The sequence below is a fragment of the Xyrauchen texanus genome, chromosome 14 (assembly GCF_025860055.1).
Source record: "Xyrauchen texanus isolate HMW12.3.18 chromosome 14, RBS_HiC_50CHRs, whole genome shotgun sequence".
NCBI lineage: Eukaryota > Metazoa > Chordata > Actinopteri > Cypriniformes > Catostomidae > Xyrauchen > Xyrauchen texanus.
Window position 1 is genome coordinate 4,936,833 of NC_068289.1, and position 21,204 is coordinate 4,958,036.

At 42.0% G+C, this 21,204-nt stretch overlaps 1 protein-coding gene across 1 annotated transcript; it reads right to left on the reverse strand.

Annotated features, from left to right (window-relative positions):
- Window positions 1-8,475: 8,475 nt before the first annotated feature.
- LOC127655157 (tumor necrosis factor-inducible gene 6 protein-like) lies at window positions 8,476-21,113 on the reverse strand. Its single transcript, XM_052142802.1, has 6 exons — window positions 20,950-21,113; window positions 19,691-19,828; window positions 14,044-14,205; window positions 10,241-10,469; window positions 10,046-10,086; window positions 8,476-9,376 (listed from the first exon to the last, which is right to left on the reverse strand). The coding sequence occupies exons 1-6, from the start codon at window positions 21,056-21,058 to the stop codon at window positions 9,240-9,242; spliced, it is 816 nt and encodes a 271-aa protein (XP_051998762.1). The 5' UTR covers window positions 21,059-21,113; the 3' UTR covers window positions 8,476-9,239.
- Between the last annotated feature and the right edge of the window lie 91 nt (window positions 21,114-21,204).

Below are 21,204 nucleotides of genomic sequence, written 5' to 3' on the forward strand. Positions count from 1 at the left end.
TAGCTCAGGGGTCGGGAATCTTTTTTCACCGTGGAGCCAGTTTTTAAATTTTTGGTTGATGCATTTTTTTTCCCGAAAGAGCCACAGCACAAACTAATAATTTACTATTCTCAAAAAAGTTTTTCAATAAAATAAAGTGTTTATTATGCCCATAGAATACTCAAAAACACACAAAGAAAACAATTATTTTTAGAAGAAAATAAAGATTTTTAGAAGAATATCTCAGCTCTGTTATTCCATACAATGCAAGTAAATGGTGACCAGAACTCTAAAAGCTAAAAAAAGGAGATAAAGTCAGCATAAAAGTCATACATAAGACTCCAGTGGTTTAATCAATGTCTTTTGAAGTGATCAAGTTGGTTTTGGGTGAGAACCCAAATATAACTCCTTTTTCATTGACATCTTGTCATTGCAGTCTCTAGGCATGTTCATGATTTCAATCTTGATTACACTTCCGATAGCGCCATCTATGCATCAAGCACTAGGAATTGTTATCAAGCATGACATCATGATCATCCCTAGAGAGTCCAATAGTCTCCATCTGCAGAGCCACAGATCACAGCAGTCTCAGGCCGGAAGTTAGGGCAGAGCTAATGACAAAATAACAATTATGGAGGAGAACACGTTGAGTTGTTGTCTTTGTAACATCTTAATAAATCTATCATTATTTGGTGAACAATTCATCTATATATTAATGCTTAGTTTTTATCTGCTTACTACTGAATCTGTAGGTGTGTTTGTTGTTTTTCTTATTGAAGCTTGAATTTTTTGGCATGCTTTAATAAATATAATAAATAAATCAAAAACAAATATTTTTCTGGGGACATTTTGATACCCTTCGGAATTTGTTTTGTAAATAGGCATTCCAATAAAATCACTGAAGCTATATATATATATATATATATATATAGGTTGTTCCCTTTTGTTTTGTTTTATTTAGGCCTATGGGTTGTGTGTTTATGGTAGCCTACTAATAACACTCTTGAGCTCTGTAAGTGTTTTGTTGCATTTGTCAAAGTTCCCAAAATTGAGCAATGCGTGTAGTGCATGTTTACCCTTGTAGAGAGTTGGAGAGGTCAAACATTACCTCAGTTGCAGCAATACAAAACCTGTTGCAGCAATGTACACTGCCCTTTTTGCATGGCAAGTCTGTTTATGCCGACAAGACTGGACAAATTAAAATTGCATCTCCGAAGCCGCTCCAACAAGGCAGTTGTCCATGAATATATAAACACCTTGGGATGTTTGTCAATATATGTTCCACAAATATTTATATTTACTTTAATTTTGCTGTTAACCACCTGAAGCATTTGATCCATCAATGCAACAGTGCCCACACCAGCAGTCAGAGACTCACCATCAACCACCAGTGCAACAGTGCCCACACCAGCAGTCAGAGACTCACCATCAACCACCAGTGCAACAGTGCCCACACCAGCAGTCAGAGACTCACCATCAACCACCAGTGCAACAGTGCCCACACCAGTGGTCAGAGACTCACCATCAACCACCAGTGCAACAGTGCCCATGCCAGCAGTCAGAGACTCACCATCAACCACCAGTGCAACAGTGCCCATACCAGCGGTCAGAAACACACCATCAACCTCCAGTGCAACAGTGCCCACACCAGTGGCCAGAGACACACCATCAACCACCAGTGCAACAGTGCACATGCCAATGGTCAGAGACTCACCATCAACCACCAGTGCAACAATGAACACGTCAGTGGCCAGAGACACACCATCAACCACCAGTGCAACAGTGCCCACACCAGTGGCCAGAGACTCACCATCAACCACCAGTGCAACAATGACCACGTCAGTGGCCAGAGACACACCATCAACCACCAGTGCAACAGTGCCCACACCAGTGGCCAGAGACACACCATCAACCACCAGTGCAACAATGCACACGCCAATGGTCAGACTCACCATCAACCACCAGTGCAACAATGACCACACTAGTGGTCAGAGACACACCATCAACCACCAGTACAACAGTGCACACGCCAATGGTCAGAGACTCACCATCAACCACCAGTGCAACACTGCCCACACCAGCGGCCATAGACACACCATCAACCACCAGTGCAACAGTGCCCACACCAGCAGTCAGAGACTCACCATCAACCACCTGTGCAACAGTGCCCATACCAGCGGTCAGAAACACACCATCAACCTCCAGTGCAACAGTGCCCACACCAGTGGCCAGAGACACACCGTCAACCACCAGTGCAACAGTGCACATGCCAATGGTCAGAGACTCACCATCAACCACCAGTGCAACAATGAACACGTCAGTGGCCAGAGACACACCATCAACCACCAGTGCAACAGTGCCCACACCAGTGGCCAGAGACTCACCATCAACCACCAGTGCAACAATGACCACGTCAGTGGCCAGAGACACACCATCAACCACCAGTGCAACAGTGCCCACACCAGTGGCCAGAGACACACCATCAACCACCAGTGCAACAATGCACACGCCAATGGTCAGAGACTCACCATCAACCACCAGTGCAACACTGACCACACCAGTGGTCAGAGACACACCATCAACCACCAGTGCAACAGTGCACACGCCAATGGTCAGAGACTCACCATCAACCACCAGTGCAACACTGCCCACACCAGCGGCCATAGACACACCATCAACCACCAGTGCAACAGTGCCCACACCAGTGGTCAGAGACTCACCATCAACCACCAGTGCAACAGTGCCCATGCCAGCGGTCAGAGACTCACCATCAACCACCAGTGCAACAGTGCCCATACCAGCGGTCAGAAACACACCATCAACCTCCAGTGCAACAGTGCCCACACCAGTGGCCAGAGACACACCGTCAACCACCAGTGCAACAGTGCACATGCCAATGGTCAGAGACTCACCATCAACCACCAGTGCAACAATGAACACGTCAGTGGCCAGAGACACACCATCAACCACCAGTGCAACAGTGCCCACACCAGTGGCCAGAGACTCACCATCAACCACCAGTGCAACAATGACCACATCAGTGGCCAGAGACACACCATCAACCACCAGTGCAACAGTGCCCACACCAGTGGCCAGAGACACATCATCAACCACCAGTGCAACAATGCACACGCCAATGGTCAGAGACTCACCATCAACCACCAGTGCAACAATGACCACACTAGTGGTCAGAGACACACCATCAACCACCAGTGCAACAGTGCACACGCCAATGGTCAGAGACTCACCATCAACCACCAGTGCAACACTGCCCACACCAGCGGCCATAGACACACCATCAACCACCAGTGCAACTGTGCACACGCCAATGGTCAGAGACTCACCATCAACCACCAGTGCAACAATGACCACACTAGTGGTCAGAGACACACCATCAACCACCAGTGCAACAGTGCCCACACCAATGGCCAGAGACACACCATCAACCACCAGTGCAACAGTGACCGCACCAGTAGTCAGACTGTGTGATTTTCATGTTGATAGTAAAGAATATATAGAAATCATGTTTTTGACATAAATAAACCTATTGGGTGTGCTTTATAAGTATTTGTTGAAAGAAAGAATAAGGGCACATGCTTTTTATTCAATTGGAAGATGCTTTTACTGAAAAAACTTACAGTGTATTCAATCTATTGAATTATAATTTGATGCATTTCCTGGGAAACCAAAACATTGTTACTATCATCCTTGCACTATCTCTACCAGTTGAAATGCAGGATCATGCTTAACCTGGCATATATGATACTGCAAATACATATTTGCATATTACTTCTAATGCAATTTGAACTGTTCTTGACATTTTTGTTGTTGTTTTTCAGTAAGCTCTGCTCATTGAATTGGGTGCAGCCTTTGGTTTTACCTCAGTAAGTAATTTAATACCACTTCAAGTAATTAAATTGGACTTCATGCTGTTGTTGCAGTTGATATTTAAGTCTTTGCAGTATTTTTTCTGTCTTCAAGTGTGATCTTCCTATTATAAGGAGATGGTGGACTCCAATTCTTTTGGAGAACTTTGGAATTATCTCTGAAATGTATCTCCCTATTTTCCACAATATATGTAAGAACCCATACACACCAAAACAAACTTTGCAAGGTGCTGAGTCAAAAAAGGTACATAATTAAGTTGTTTTTTTGATGAGTTTCAAGTTGTCTATTTGTTGTATAAAGTTTGAGTGTTTCTGTTAAAATCTTGCAGTTGTTTACAAGTTGTTTAAATTATTACGTTAGTTATAGTTGATCAATATTTACATTTTAACAAATAGTTTTCTAATTGTTCAATGTACATTTTTGCCAGGCTTGAAATTAAATTTTTATTTTTAATTTGTTAAATATGTATGACATTAAATGCCCATGCTTTTTTCTTTTAAGTGCTATTTGTAACACCATGATCAAATGAGTAACACTTTAATATAAGGTTCCATTTAACAATGATCAATACATTTTTAGCATTTGTTGATCTTGTTTACCTACTGCATTAACTAATGTTAACAAATGGAACCTTACGGAAAAGTGTTACCATTAAATGTTTAAGATAGTTTTCAAATGGAGATCAATGTGAAAACGCTTCAAAAATGTAGGTGCCGCAAGCATTGGTTCGGAAACTGCTGTGGCTCCATTAGCTCCGCCCTAACATCCGGCCTGAGACTGCTGGCCTGAAACGGCTGTGACGTATGCCTCTGCGGCTCTGCATACATAAATCTCCTAGAGACTGCAATGACAAGATGTACAGTGAAAAATAAGTTACATTTTAGTCTGTTCTCATCCAAAAACCAGCTGGATCGCATCAGAAACTTTGATTAAACCACTGGAATCTTATGGATTATTTTATGCTGACTTTATCTCCTTTTTGGGGCTTTTTGAGTTCAGGTCACCATTCAATTGCATTGTATGGACCTACAGAGCTGAAATGTTCTTCTAAAAATTCTTTGTTTGTGGTCAGCAGAATAAAGAAAGTAATTTTCATTTTTGGGTGAACTATCTCTTTATGTCTGGAATTGCACACACAGACCTTGCATATAATTGCAATCTACTCATTAATGCTGATTGCATTAGTGCGGTTAAGTTAGTTCTATTTTAGCCAACTGCTTTTTTACTTGTCTTCAAAATCAGGGTTGCCAATTCTCATGCATATGGAGGCTCTGTCTCAAGCTCTCACTCTACCAAAGTAAATCTCACACCAAATAACAAGAAAATGTAATTCTATATCAAATAAATAAAACATAGCAACAAATCTTCTATTTGCATTTTTCATCAGCACGAGACTTCAATTTTCAGGCTGCCGAAGCAAATTTCCCACCACAACGTTCATCAGCGTGCCCATGAGACAGGATAACGTCTCTGGTTACACATGTAACTTTGGTTCTCTGTTATGAAGGGAACGAGACATTGCTGTAAGCACTTTGGGGAAGCCCATCTAAATGACTGTGACAGGGCGGAGGGCGGGGCCGGGTCGTAATTATACACACCCGGTCCCTTATCAGGCTAATTAAAGAGGGATAAAGGCAGATGGTGGTGCGACAGAGATAGCGCATTTACGGCAGCTGACCGTCAAGTGTGTGTTTGTGTCTTTTGTTTACGTTTTTCATTAAAATATTATTTATATTGTCAAGCCAGTTCTCGCCTCCTCTTTCCCTTATTCCCTTTACAATGACCTTGTTGAAACCATCATTTAATCACTCCAATTTTTTGATTGGCAATGGTGTCTGAGCCACGCCCCTTTAGAAGTGCAGTTGGCCTACATAAGTGAGCGCTCAGTCACATTTCTACAGAATTTTCTTACTGAGGGACAAGAGTGAGTCACTCATATTATGAAACTCTGAAGTAGTAGTGCAGCCAGCTTTAGCAATGTCCCTTTCCCTTCATCTCAGGGATATGAGGTTACATGTGTAACAGGAGATGTTCCCTATTGATTCAGTTTACTCGACATTACATAAGCACTATTGGGAATGATTTCCCATCACGCCCCACTACGTGACATTACACTCCCAGAGTTATAACACTAACACCAACAATGACGACTTACAGGTCATATTAAAGTGTATATGAATAGTCCCACATGGAAATGAATGTAGTCTGGGATCTATATTAACCATATAGAGTAGATATACACAGTATGGTTTATTAACCATAACCCTCTCGTAACATGGTTGGAAAAGTAGGTTATATTTCATATGGGAGTACTTATGACTTTTAAAAGGGCAGTTCAACAGCATATACTAATTAGGTGGCTGTGTTGATTATAGTCGGAAACCCACCCGTAATAAGGGCTTGGGCTCACCCGCTTGAATGTAAGAGGCAATCTACTCGGAGAGGACTTGTGAGGAAAAGGACTCCACATATAGGTTATAATATCTTGTGAATGTGTTTTGTGAGGACCATCCTGCTGCCAAACATATGTCCATTAGGGACACACTGTTTGTCCACCCCCATGAAGAGGCCATGCGCTTTGAAACCAATAGGACAATTCGTGCCCTGTGAGTCATAAGCGAGGGCGATCTCATCAACGATCCAGTGATAGAGCCTTTGTTTGGAGATGGATATTCCTTATGTGCATCGTCCATAACAAAAAAAGAGCTGATCCGACAGCCTAAACTAATGGGTGCTCTCAACATATGTATGCAATGCCCTCACCAGGCATAACATATGCATAGATTGCTCTTCATCTGAATTAAATGGTGGGGGAAAGAAGACTTGCAAACGAACAATCAGAGCCAGAGACAGACCAAGAAGGAGGACTTTGAAATGATACGCAGTTCCCTCAAAGGCAAATCTCAAAGAACGCCTGTGACATGGTGCAATTGGTACATGAAAGTCCTGAGGATGAATGTGCGATAAGATCTGCTTCTGAGTTAACATTTTGAATGGGCGCTTCACGAGCGTTGCAATTCAAGCGTCTCAGATCTAGAAATCAGATCCCACTGTGTGTGTCACACTCTGGGACAGTCTCTATAGCATTTTTTCTGAGGACATTGTGAATCTCTGTGCGCAACACCTGTGCATCCTGTGGTCAAACCACAGATTGAAAAAACACCAGTGAAGCGAGGTGGCCGGCGTACATACTGAATCGTATAAACATGCTCGATCGTTTTTAACACCCAGTCTGACATGCCCATGAGGGCTCACCATGCATTCACGCAACGGGACAGCAGGCTTATTGATTTGCTTGCTATAGGACAGGGGTGGGGAACGTCAGGCCTCAGGGCCGTATAAGGCCCACAAGGCCATTTTACCCGGCCCGCAAGGCCATTTGAGAAATAATTTGAAAAGCAAAAATGGCCTTGACATGAAAAAGATTCCTTTCAAATAATGTTTAAAAATAAGTGAAAATGATAACAACACAAAATATTGTATAATAGACAGACCTATTAGTGTTTTTGGTGTGTGAGCACGTAACGGAACGCGTACATTAATTTCAACCCACAAAAGGTTCCCCACCCCTGCTATAGGAGATAGAGCTGCTCAAAAGTTCAAAGTTTGCAGTCTTGAAGGAAGCAATTCTGAAGAGATGGTGATTGAGTGCCTGCTTATTTAGGCCAACTGTGTGACTAATGGGGCAGGGCTCATACACCATTGCCAATCAGAAGATTGCCGTGATTGAATAACGGTTTCAACAATGTCGTCTAGAAGGACTTTCCCATAGTGCTTACTGCAATGTTGAGTGAACTGAACTGATTGGGAACCAGAGCTCTAAGGTACGGTATATAGGGCAGAGCATGTGATAAGGCTGATCATTTTTTCAACAACAAATACTAGTTTATTTTTTTAGAAAGACAACTACATTGACCTAACTAAAGTAATGACGAGGAACCATCCATTGTTGTTATGGCCCTATTATTAGGCTACCAATGCCAATTAAACAGCGGAAGAACAATGACAGGCTTAACATTCATAAGGGCAAGTACAGAATGAAGAGGTTTAAAATATATTCCAGTGAGTTTATAGTAAACATGAAATATAGTTTAGTAATTCTGTTAATTAGTAACTAATTGCAATTATGTAAACAACCAACTTTGAGCTTTTGGGTGAGCTTGGTACATCAGCCACCACTGAAGACCATTTTTGTAGCCAAGAAAAACCCTGGTTGTGCCATAGTATATGGGTGGCTTTAAATTGTAAATTGTAGGTAAATTTATGTATATGAGCCAAAAAATAAATAAATAATGTATTTGCCTTGTAGGGTTGGATGGGGTCTTTTGTTTTGGTTGTATGCATACTGTATTTCCAGAGACACATTAATGTGCCACTGGCATGGGCCCCATGGGCTTGAACGATTTGCCTGTTCATTAATGCAGTCCCTGGCCATGACATCAAAATCTCACTCCAGCCTGGTTTCCAAAGTTGTTCTTTACTTTGTGTGTGTGTGTGATGTTAATTCACAAATATAACTGGTCTTATCTGTGAACACACATGGATGGCATTTATAATGCCAAAATTGCTGGAGAAAGAAACTCTGTTTCACTCAGAAAAAGACAACACACACAAAACATACAAATTCTCATATTTTGATCCATTAAGTTTTCTTTTATGCGTTTATGTAGCATTGTCAAAAAGCTTCTCAAATGCACGTGACTTCATATGAACTAGGTCAGAAGTAATCCAAAACAGTAATCTTTCAAATGTAATCCAAGAGATTACATTACTGACTGCAATTTAGTCCTGTAATTTGTAATCAGTACCAGATTACAATTTAGAAGTAATCTACCCAACCTCGTTGAACATTTAATTTCAAAGCAACAGTCATTGTCTCTTTCACTCTTCTGGTAAATTTTTACACTGTTGGAACATGGCTGCTGGTATTTGCTTTCATTCAGCCACAAGAGTGTGAGTTAGGTCAGGCACTGATGTTGGGCGATGTAACCTGGTGCACAGTTGGCTTTCAAATTCATCAGGCCAGTCAATTTCTTTTACACCAGATTCAAAAAAATGCACAGGGGCATTGACTTGCTGGAACAGAAAAGGCTCTACACAAACTATTACCCCAATGTTGGAAGCATACAATACACTAAGAAGCCATTTTATGTTGTAACATCCAGATTCTTCTTCTACTGGAATAGCTAAACCTGTTAATCAGAAGAGGGTGTCCGCATATTTTTAAGACATGTAATTTATCTGGTTTATTAGAGAAGGATGGGATTATAATTGTGATTATTGTTAGCATTAATAGTGCATATTAGGTGAAAAATAATAATGAAAAAAATGACACAGCGGTAAAAAGTAATTCTGGTGTATTAACAAAAAGGTCAAGAGAAGTTGTCGTCATCATCATCATCATCATCATCATCATCATCATCAGAAGAGTTCACAGCAATGTACTGCAGTTGAAACCCTCCAGCCGTCACAGAGGAATCAGAGATGAATTTCAGGGTCATTACGTTTCCTGAACAAGAGAAAAAACAGAAACAGAAAGAGAGAGATAAATACAATTTATACCAAAATCTGTGTTAATTCAATATATATATATTTTTTTTTAAATCTAACTTTTGGGAGCTCTAGAGCCCTATGATCAGGGCCAGCCCATCCTAGGCAATATATATGAACGTCTAGGGACCCGAAGTGCCCAGGGGGGCTGCGGAAAAGTGCATAGGTCATGTTCATTTCATAATAATATTAAATAACATCTGTGACTTTTATTCCAATTTTTGATGGAGCTCTAAATATTCCATAGCTTACACAAACAGTGTGGTAGGTGTGCGTGGACCTCATCATTTAACATACAAATTACAATGACGGTGATAACCGTAATTATTCTCATAAAATATTCACACTGGTGGGGCCCATTTTTATGATTTCGCCTTGGGCCCCACAACCCCACAGGCCAGCCCTGCCTATGATACAGTTTGAGTTTACAGCTTACATGCACCAGACTACATAAAGAGGTATGAATTTCCAATAAATGTAACATGTATAGTATCCTGATCAACTCACATTTGGTCTAAGAGTTCATACTTTATTTAAAAACACAGCTGGAGGTCCTCAAGCAAAAGAACCATGCCAGATTAATGTAGGCATTAAGATTGTGAGTGATTATGAAAAAACCAAAACATACCTGTACTGATGAAGTCCTCTGGAAGTTCATCCCCACAGTATCTATTCAACAGGATTTATTCAATTATTATGAATCCAATTTTTCAATAATTTCAGCACTGTAAGCTCTCAGTATCAATAAGGATAAAACGTAAGGGTCAGTTGTGAGACAAAAATGTACAAATGATTAAAAAAAACTGCTTTGTTATGAACACACCTTCCAACAAATCCTGAAACATCATCATAGCTGTTATAGATCTCCAAATAATCACTGAGACAAGCTGTGTCCTCCTCAATGTCAAAGTCTAAGAAGTGCAGGCGGACCCTTTGGCCGTAGCGTACACGAATGTGCCAGTAGCAAATCTGCTCATTCTGGTAGCTCTCTGGATAACCAGGCGAATGGAAAACCTTCTGCGGATCTGTGTGCACTCCTCCACACTCTTTGGCTGTAAAGACAGTATAACAGGTGTAAGAGATATTTTCAACTTAATAAAGGGCTGATTTTCTAGCATTTTACTGTAAAGTCTATACAAGATCACATAAAAAATACAGTATAACGGCATATGAAATATCATTAATGTGCGGCATCAAAGTAAAATTGTGCAACAGGGTAAAAGGGAAAGGAGGAGTCGAGAACCGGCTTGACAATATAAATTAACAAAAAGACACAAACATAACCACAAACACATACAGGGCAGCTTCCTGTAGCTCTCTCTCTCTCCCGAACTGCTTTATTCTTGTCATTTGCTTAATTAGCCTGATTAGGGGCCAGGCGTGCTTCATCACGCCCGACCCCGCCCTCCTCCATGCAACACTCCTCCCTCCTTTCATTCAGGCCGGGGAGTCCCCGGCATGATGAACACCCCCCCCCTCCTTTGTGTGTGTGTGTGTGTGTGTGTGTGGGGGCCTTCCGGCACCATCTGCCGTCAGGTCTTCCCCGCCTTCTCGGACCTGGGAGGAAGACAAGGGGAGGGATAAACAACAAAAAAAGAGGGAAAGACCACCACAGAGCGACAACAGGAGAGAGAGGAAAAAAAACGTACTCGCAGGTTCTCTGATACATCGTAGTCTGGACCTCGGTCACCCCCAAACCCTCTAGAGGATGACATCCACTCCTCCCCGGGTGGATCTGAGGCAGTCCTCCGGCCCCTGGTGGACGGAACACACTACCGCATTTTGGTGGGCGGTAGGGTTCTCCTCCACCCCTGGCAGCGGTTCTCCCTCTCCAGGCGGTCGGCAGTGAGCTCCTCCCCACTCGTGAACACCAGTCTTCTCTTAGACCCCGCCGCATTTTAGTGGCCGGTTTGGGTCTCCTCCGCCCCTGGCAGCGGCCCGACCAGGAGCCCCTACTCCTCTCCCAGTCGGCGGTCGTTCCTCCAGTCAGAAGTCATATGCTTTGAAATTATATAATATATATTTTTGAATAGAGTTTGTAACTTGCCACGTTGGCAGCAATAGTGCTTTGTAAAAAAAAATTATAATAAATGAATTGGAGGCCTTTTTACAGATAAAAAAAAATACTGTATGGGGGTACAGGGGTGCCGGGGTGCCCCAATAAAATTTTTATAAAAATGTAAAAGTCTGATTGGACCATTTTTATATTTTCCTTAAAGTGAGAATCTGCTAACAAACAAACAAACAAACAATTTACATAACAACAGTGAAGCATTGAATACCTGTTTGCTTAATTTAGGTATAAATAGGCTCATTGCCGTCCATGCCATAATGACATCTCTGATTAATATTTTAGGCTCCCACTCTAGTTTTGTCTAATCACTTAGCATACATTCACAGGCGCAAGGCACTAGCCTGCCATTGGGAGCAACTTGGGGTTTAGTGTCTTGCCCAAGGACACTTCAGCATGTAGAGTCGTGTGGGCCAGGAATCGAACCACCAACCCTGTGATTAGAGGCCAACCCGCTCTACCACCTGAGCCACAGCCGCCACAGGTGTCAGAAAACTAGCACAAAGATTTAGATCTAGATTGATTTAGGTCTAGAAATCTAGAAAGATTTAGGTCGGATTGAATTGTCCTTTGGTCCAGATCCGGACCGGAGTCCGCCTATTGAGTACCCCTGATATAAATAATAACTTAATGATTAACAAAAAGACACAAACATAACCACAAACACATACAGGGCAGCTGCCTGTAGCTCTCTCTCTCTCCCGAACTGCCGCCTCCTGCAGGCTTTATCCCTCTTGTCGGCTTAATTAGCCTGATTAGGAGCCGGGCATGCATCATCACGGCCTGCCCTCCTCCTTGCCTCACACTGGGACATTCTTAAAGGTATAATACTCCCCCTTATGTTGTTCCAAACCCACTTGACATTTTTCCTTCCATGGAACAGAAAAGGAATTTTTAGGCAGAATGTTAGCCTCAGTCACCATTCACTTTCATTGCTTAATTTGTTTAAAGTAAAACTGACAGAGGCTACCATTGTGACTGATATCTCCTCTTATGTTCCATGGGTTTGGCACAACATCTATCTTTAAGTAAAACCATATTTCACTTCTGGTTAATTTTCATATAAATGATGTATGTAATGTTTAATGTGTTGGTTCGTGTATCCCATGTCTTTTATTTTGAAAAGTTTAGTTCCTGTCTCTCTAGTCATGTGATATTTTTACCTCCATGTTCATGTATCTTGTTTTCATTGGTTTATTGTCTTGTTACTCATTATCAGTTCTAGTTTGTCATTGGTTTAAGTTTATTAGTCTTGTTATCTTGTTTATAGTTTTGTCTGTTCATTGTTTGTTACCCACGTCTGGCATTTTAGCCCTCGTGTTTTCCATTGTCATGCCATGGTTATGTCAAGCCATGTTTTTGCTAAGTCAAGTTTAAGTTTGTTTAGTTCACGTCTATAGTTAGGGTTTTGGATTTCACGTATGTAAATAAACTGCACTTGGGTTCTTCATCTTCATGTCATGGTCTTCGTCATTGCCAGTGCCAGCAGTAACGTTACAATGTAGCTGTAAATAGAAAAAAACTCTAGAGATCTGGATGTATGTTATCACTGATTTTTAGTTTAATAAATAGCAAAAGTATAAATTGGAAAAGGAAAAGGTTTATAAAGACACAAATAAATCCACAGTCTGTGATTTGAGTGAGTGCTCAGCGGCGCACACATCTGGTGTCTTCCCCTGAATGAGGTAGTGACGTGATATTATAGAGTTGTTTGGACCGAGATGATCAATGAAGTCATTATTATCAGAGGGAGTCTTGAAAGAGCTTGTTTTGTATTTAAATGTTATGTCTCTTATTTTGAAGGAAGAAATGTAAAGACGTTTAAAAATGTCAATGACAACATCTTTTTGAAGACATTTCAATCTGATGTTGCAATTTACCCTGTTTAGATCAATGCTGACTCAAATGTTCCAGAATGGTGAAAATGAGCCAGGGAAAAGGAGCCAGTAAAAAACTCAGATGGGTCCCTGGTAATGCATTAACAAGCCTTGTGAAAACAATCTGGGGCTTAGATTAATCATGGTATGATGCATTTTTTATTAGACTTACATATTCACACAAATTAAGTCCTGGGAAGCATGAAAGCATTTTACAAAAAAAGTATTATATAGTATGCATGTTTTTTTGACAATTCGTTCCACATTCAGGCAATTTTTTCTGTCAATTCAAACTTGTATGTATAATATCCTGTGCTTATGTTCACTGGCACTGCCCTTAAATCCTATCCGTCTTTTGTGGTGTGGCATGACACTTTTCTCCCAAAGTTTAGTCATGGGTGTCTTTGCCCAGACCACAAGTTATCCCACCTTTATATTAAGATACTGCCTGAATTATCATATGAAATAATTTTCTATAACATTTAGAGATTTATACCTCGCTGCCCACACATACTGTGGCTAACAGCTTTGTTTCACTCCTTGTCTGAACACTTAATCACTCTGCAGAGCTTTCAAGGAAAAGCTTTAAACCTATGAGACTGATTTGTTAAAAACAAATATCTCAGTGGATGAATAAAATACACCCAGTATTGCCTCACTGCCATTTCTCAAACTCACCTCCAGGGTTGTAGCAGTAGACATCCCACTTCTCACTTTTGTTCAGCCGGTATCCGTAATCAATGATTCCAACCTTTCCGAAACCACAGTAGGAGCCAGCTTTAACGATAGGATAGCCCACACGTCCTTTGTCAAACCATCCAGCTGCACACATATGGAACCCTTCAGGAGAATGAAAAATGTAGTGAAATTGAAAACTGTAATTCTGGAATGCTTTTTTATTTTTAAAACCAAAATTATAATAGAATTTGATTTTATAAAACAGATAATTTCAGTCCTGGATGCTGATTGGTCAATGGTCATTCATTATTCACAATTAAGCAAACGGGGATATCACAGGTAGGCAGTATCGTAGTCAGACAGGCAGAAGATCAGGGCAGGCAGCAGATGGCAAATAACAAGAGACAGGCGAGGGTACAAGACGGGCAGACGGCAAACAAATGTAGTCGATAAAACAAGGCAAGGTCAATACACAGTAGAACAGAAATGGTATCAGTAAATGCTCAGAAATGTAGCCAGGGCAAACAAGACTTCACAGTGAGTGAATGAGCAGACGTGGTTTAAATAGGGTGATAGTGATCTGAAACAGCTGTGGTGTAATCGGGCCAGGTATGCGGGTTTATGGGAAATGTAGTCTTCGAGTCAATACTCGGGTGAGTTAGATCTCCGATGGCCGATGGAGGAAGCGCCTTCACCGGCGTTTGTGACAGCTATATCTTCTAAAAGGAAGAATGGCATTTAATCATTTTACATTATAAAATCATTAAATGCTTTGCCTCGTGCTTAACTTCCTTTAGACATGACTGCATGTATATTCACAATATAGCACAGCCTCTCACACCTTTGTGCTTAAAGCTATAGTGTGTAATTTCTGCACAACTAGACCCACCAAATGGAATTGCAACAATAGTTTTCAAAACAGCTTTCTGAATACGCCCACCATCTGCCATTGGTCAAACAAAGAGATAGTCCCGCCCCCAACTCGTGCCACTGGTTGAGTCAAAGTGATTGTGTTTGTATAGACAGGTCGCTCAAAACAAACAGAGCCATTTTCATAGCCCTACAGAGACGGTTTTCGAAAAAATGTACCTATGAATGACTTACTCAAACAGTAGTTGTCTCTGCATATTAAACTTGAATAGGAGAACGTATTTTAACACAGAAAAAGTTATATACTTCAGCTTTAATTACAGTATAAATATTATATAATAATACATTATTTATATAATAATTAGTATATAAATGACATTATTATAAATAATATATTACAGTTACAAAACTGTAGTTGTATCTCCAGTATTTCACAACCTTGTTCTGTTTAGGCATCATTTAAAATGTTCTCCACCAGAAAACTGGTAATTGTTAAAATCTGTCCGTGAACATTGGGGGTCTGGAAAACAAAGAACGCTTGTGCTCTGAGGAGTCAAGGGTCCCAGTTGAGGGCTGAAATTTGCAAGAAAAGAAGAAAGCCAAGTTGACCTCCTGCATAGAGTGATATAGACCATTTTAAATCATGAAATGCCTTCATTACAGATCAGAGCCCATGTCTGGATTAAATCTACACTTGAGTCATATTTCAGGAAAACAGGTATTGCTATTCAGGCAACGTACACCAAGGACTTTTATTACAGTTCATAACACTGGTGGAAACCAAGTCTGGTTTCAAATCAAATCAAATCACTTTATTGTCACACTACCATGTACACAAGTGCAACAGTAGGTGAAATTCTTGTGTGCAGTTCCGAGCAACATAGCAGTCATGACAGTGACGAGACATATACCAATTACAATAAACAACATACTTACACAACACAATAATTATATACAATGTACAGTAAACAATACACACAATATACAATAAGTGGGAGTATATGAAATATATATATATATATATATATATATATATATATATATATATGTATGAAGTAGTATATTGAGGAGAATATGTTGACAGTCCAGTGTGAAATTATAGATGAATAAAGTGCAGTGCTAATTATTGATCGTGATAGATCAAGTGTTCAACAGTCTGACTGCTTGGGGAGAGAAGCTGTCATGTAGTCGGCTGGTGCGGGTACTGATGCTGCGATACCGCCTGCCTGATGGTAGCAGTGAGAACAGACCATGACTCGGGTGGCTGGAGTCTCTGATGATCCTCCGAGCTTTTTTCACACACCGCCTAGTGTATATGTCCTGGAGGGAGGGAAGCTCATCTCCGATGATGTTTCTGGCAGTTCGCACCACACTTTGCAGGGCTTTGCCGTTGTGGGCGGTGCTATTGCCGTACCAGGCAGTGATGCAGCCAGTCAGGATGCACTCTACAGTACTAGTGTAGAACCGTGTGAGGATGTGGTGGTTCATTCCAAACTTCCTCAGCCGTCTCAGGAAGAAGAGGCGCTGGTGAGCCTTCTTCACAACGGCCTCAGTGTGGACGGAGCATGTGAGTTCTTCAGTGATGTGGACACCGAGGAACTTGAAACTGCTGACTCTCTCTACCGGTGCTCCATTGATGATGATGGGGCTGTGTTCTCCGTCTTTCCTCCTGAAATCCACCACAAGCTCCTTGGTTTTACTGACGTTGAGGGAGAGGTTGTGCTCCTGACACCAGCGTGTCAGAGTGTGCACCTCCTCTCTGTAGGCTCTTTCATCATTGTCAGTGATCAGACCTACCACCGTCGTATCGTCAGCAAACTTAATGATGTCATTGGAGCTATGTGTTGCCACACAGTCATGTGTGTACAGTGAATACAGGAGTGGGCTGAGAACACAGCCCTGTGGGGCTCCAGTGTTGAGGGTCAGTGATGAGGAGGTGTTGCTGCCCATTCTAACCACCTGACGTCTGCCTGACAGGAAATCCAGGATCCAACTGCACAGCGAGCCATTTAAGCCCAGAGCCCGGAGTTTTATATCAAGCTTGGAGGGCACTATGGTGTTGAATGCTGAGCTGTAGTCTACAAACAGCATTCTCACATATGTGTTCCTTTTTTCCAGATGGGAGAGAGCAGTGTGTAGTGTAGATGCAATGGCACCATCAGTGGAGCGGTTGTTGTGGTAGGCAAACTGCAATGGGTCCAAAGAGGGGGGCAGAACAGAGCAGATGTAATCTCTGATTAACCTCTCAAAGCATTTGCTGATGACGGGGGTCAGAGCAACAGGACGCCAGTCATTTAAGCAAGTGATTGTGGCTTGCTTCAGTACAGGCACAATGGTTGATATTTTGAAGCATGTGGGGACTACAGACAGGGAGAGGGACAGATTGAAAATGTCCTTAAAAACACCAGCCAGTTGATTCGCGCACGCTATGATGACGCGGCCCGGAATGCCGTCTGGACCCGCGGCTTTACGGATGTTCACCCGTCGGAAGGATCGGGTTACATCCACAACAGAGACGGAGAGTGAACCAACCTCTGTAGCGTCAGCCGCGAATGCTCTCTCCGCGAGGGCGGTGGTGTTGTCCTCGAAACGAGCATAAAATGTATTAAGTTCGTCCGGGAGAGATGCAGCGGTGTTCACAGCGGAGTCTTTATTCCGTTTGTAGTCCGTGATGGTATTAATTCCCTGCCACATACTTCTAGAGTCAGTGGTGTTGAACTGACCTTCAAGTTTGTGCCTGTACTGGCGTTTGGCTTCACTGATGGTGTTACGGAGGGCATAACTGGCTTGTTTACGCTCCTCCGTGTTAGAAGAATTAAAAGCGGAGGACCGCGCATTGAGTGCCGCGCGAACCTCGCCGTTAACCCATGGTTTCTGGTTGGGGTATATCCGTATTGTTTTGGTCGGAACAACATCCTCTACGCACTTCCTGATGAAACACGCTACGCTGTCAGCGTAAACCTCGATAGTCGTCATCAGAGGCGGACCGAACATCTCCCAGTCCGCGTGATCAAAACAGTCTTGTAGCGCAGAGTCTGAATGGTCCGACCAGCACTGGATCGTTCTGAGGGTGGGTGCTTCCCGTTTCAGCTTCTGCTTGTAAGCGGGCAAAAGCAGAACGGAAGAATGGTCCGATTTGCCAAATGGGGGGCGGGGGAGGGATTTGTAGCCATTCCGGAAAGGAGAGTAACAATGATCTAAAACCCGATCCCCTTGTGTGTTAAACTTTATGTGTTGGTGGTATTTTGGAGCGATTGTTTTGAAGTTGGCTTTGTTAAAGTCCCCGGTAACAATGAATGCAGCCTCAGGGTGTGCAGTTTCCTGCTCACTTATACTCCCATACAGTTCCCTCAGTCTGTGTCGGCTTGTGGGGGGGTGTACACAGCTGTGATGATGACCGCTGTGAATTCCCTCGGCAGCCAGAATGGTCGACACACAAGCATGAGATATTCCAGATCAGGAGAGCAGAAAGACTTGATGAAATGTACGTTCCTCTGATCACACCATGATTTGTTGATCATAAAACATACACCACCACTGCTTTTACCGGAGAGGTCTTTCGCTCTGTCCGCTCGGTGCACGGAGAAGCCCGTGATTTCGATGGCCGAGTCTGGAATCTCCGCAGCCAGCCAGGTTTCTGTAAGGCAGATAACACAGCAATCTCTCGTCTCTCGTTGGAAAGAGATCCGCGCTCTCAGCTCGCAGAGCTTGTTGTCCAGAGACTGAACATTTGCCAGTAGTATACTGGGTAGCGGGGGTCGATTTGCACGACGCCTTACTCTGATGAGAATGCCGCTCGTTTTCCTCTTTTCCTTCTGCGTTTCACGGCCGGGCAGCCCAGACAAAGGGCTCCACCGCGTGTTTGTAAACAGCGGGTCGGCATTAAGGAATTTGAAGTCCGGTTTTCGATGTGAAATTGTAGAACCAATGTCCAAAAGCGTTTGGCTGTCGTATACAATAAGGCAGACAACATCCAAGACAAAAAAACAAAGAACTGTAAACAAAACAAACAATAAACCGCAGTGTTGTAACGGAGCTCGCAACGCAGCAGCCATACTCGGCACCATCTTGAGTCCGTTTATCACTTTACTTATCACTTTAAAAAGGTTTATCACTTTACTATCACTTTACTTAAATGATGCATTGGAATAATGATTTTCATGAAACTCTACATGGTAAGCTGATATATCTTTTGACATGCCTATCAACTTGCATGCTCCCTCTTTGTCTAGCATTTAAATTGTGCAGTCATTTACAAGTAATCCGGTGTCACTTCAATGCAGTTTTCCTACAGAAACCCTCCTCTTCTTCAGCACCATCAGTCTAAATACGCTACAAGCAAGTTGTATGTATGTCTATTTCTACATATCTTAAATGCTTGACACATCACATTTGTGTACGTTCTTAGCAGTAACAAGTTTTCATACTTGCTCTGCAAAAGCAGCAGCAGTGTAAGCAGATCTAGTCCCTAAAGATCAAACCTATTGTTTTTTCACATCTACTATAATACTTTAAACTGTATTCCTAAAGTTGTATAACTTAATTTCACATTTGATGGTACTTTGTGTTAGAATCTCTGTAAAAATTGTATTATCATTCTGCTTGTTGACTATTTCAGGTGTGGTTTAAAATCACTTTCTGCTGTTGTTTATAAAATAAAGCCAATTTGATATATTACAATTTACAGGAATTGCTTAGATTTCAACACTTGCTACAGCCAGACCCTCCACTGCTGTTTCTATTGGCATCTGAGAAGCGCAAAACTTGTGATACAAACCAATTTGGCGAGCAGCCTCTAGTTGATCATATGTAGCAAGAGCCCCCCCCTCAAATTTGCACACAGCAGTGGCTTCATTATACGTCAGCTGATATCTCCCCTTGCGAGACTCACGGTGGGACACTCCAGCTGCTTCCTCTGTAGAGAGAGAGATGATGTTGGTATGACTATCAGCTTCAAGGACTATAAGAGCAGCTCTTATGTGAAGTTATCTGGGTCTGCTCAACATCTCAGAACATTGATTGTACCTGTCTGCTAAAATGACATCAGACCAATATGGCAGTTGCTGTTGGTAAGATTACTAAACCAGATTAGGCAAAGTTTTCGCCTCTGTTATTGCCCTTGTCTGCTTCTCATGGAACATCATGCTGCTTTGCAATTGTTTTAAGCACACATGCATGACCCTGAAGAAGTCGGTTCACATCTCAAATAAGTTAAAAGCCAATGTTTTTACTGTGTTGGCCTCATGCATCAAGTTACTCAGAAGAATGCAGCTATTAGTGAGCTCCATACACATCTCTAAATGGGAGACTCGTAAAAACAATAATGTAAATTTCTTTTCAAAAGTGTTTTCAAATGTGATGGGCAAACTTAAGTAATTTGATCAGGTTACATTTATGCATTTGGCAGACGCTTTTATCCAAAGTGACTTACAGTGCCCTTATTACAGGGACAATCCCCCCCTGAGCAAACTGGAGTTAAGTGCCTTGCTCAAGGACACAATGTTGGTGGCTGTGGGGATCGAACCAGCAACCTTCTGATTACAAGTTCAGTGCTTTAGCCCACTACGCTACCACCACTCTGTGAGAGATGCTTACATATCTAATAGTGCTTTCATTTGTGTTTCTTTTACAAAACCACGTAAAACCTTCTTGGATCCTCTGAAAGTGTTCTAAGATGCTGTATGGAAAGTTGCAGTACACCATAACAAGATTAAGTCATTTTCCTGTGTTTACAGGGTCCCATGTGAGACTGGCAGCACTAGCAACCTTTGCAGGGCTATACATATCTCTCTCTCATGCTATGGGTTCTAGCCAAAATGTAAAATGAAACACATTTATTTGCCATTGTATCATGACAAAGTATATCAGTAAAACAGTAACAAGTAAAACCTATAGAAAGAAAGAAAGAATGAGAGAGAGAAAGAAAAGTACATTTCAATTTCACAATCCAGTTAGGCCTACTATGCATCACTCTAAAACTACTTTCAATAAAAATAAAATAAAAACATGAAAACATGGAACAATCTTAACAAATACCAAGCCAGATGGAGTTGTGCAGTATTCCATTCTTGTATCCCCAGGCTTCAGTCTGACTAACGACAAATACAACGGCGAACACAACGGTTAAAACGTGCATGTCTCTCATCCCTCTGTGGATCAGCGCAGCTGTCGCCACCGCTCGTAATGAACTAGTATTCGCAACGTGAGCAAGGCAAGTATAAATGGTCTTCCTGCCTACTGGCGAAGGATCCCAATACGTGTGGTCTGACGTATGAATTTCAGTACGCAAAC

Bases quoted from the DNA above. Each gene is read 5' to 3' on its own strand.
- LOC127655157 (XM_052142802.1), bottom strand. From the start codon at position 21,058: ATGAGAGACATGCACGTTTTAACCGTTGTGTTCGCCGTTGTATTTGTC. The intron at 14,206-19,690 runs GTTTGTATCACA...ATTCTCCTGAAG, and splicing joins AGAGGCTGCTCGCCAAATTG to GGTTCCATATGTGTGCAGCT. The intron at 9,377-10,045 runs GTATGTTTTGGT...TCTCTTGTTCAG, and splicing joins AGAGGACTTCATCAGTACAG to GAAACGTAATGACCCTGAAA.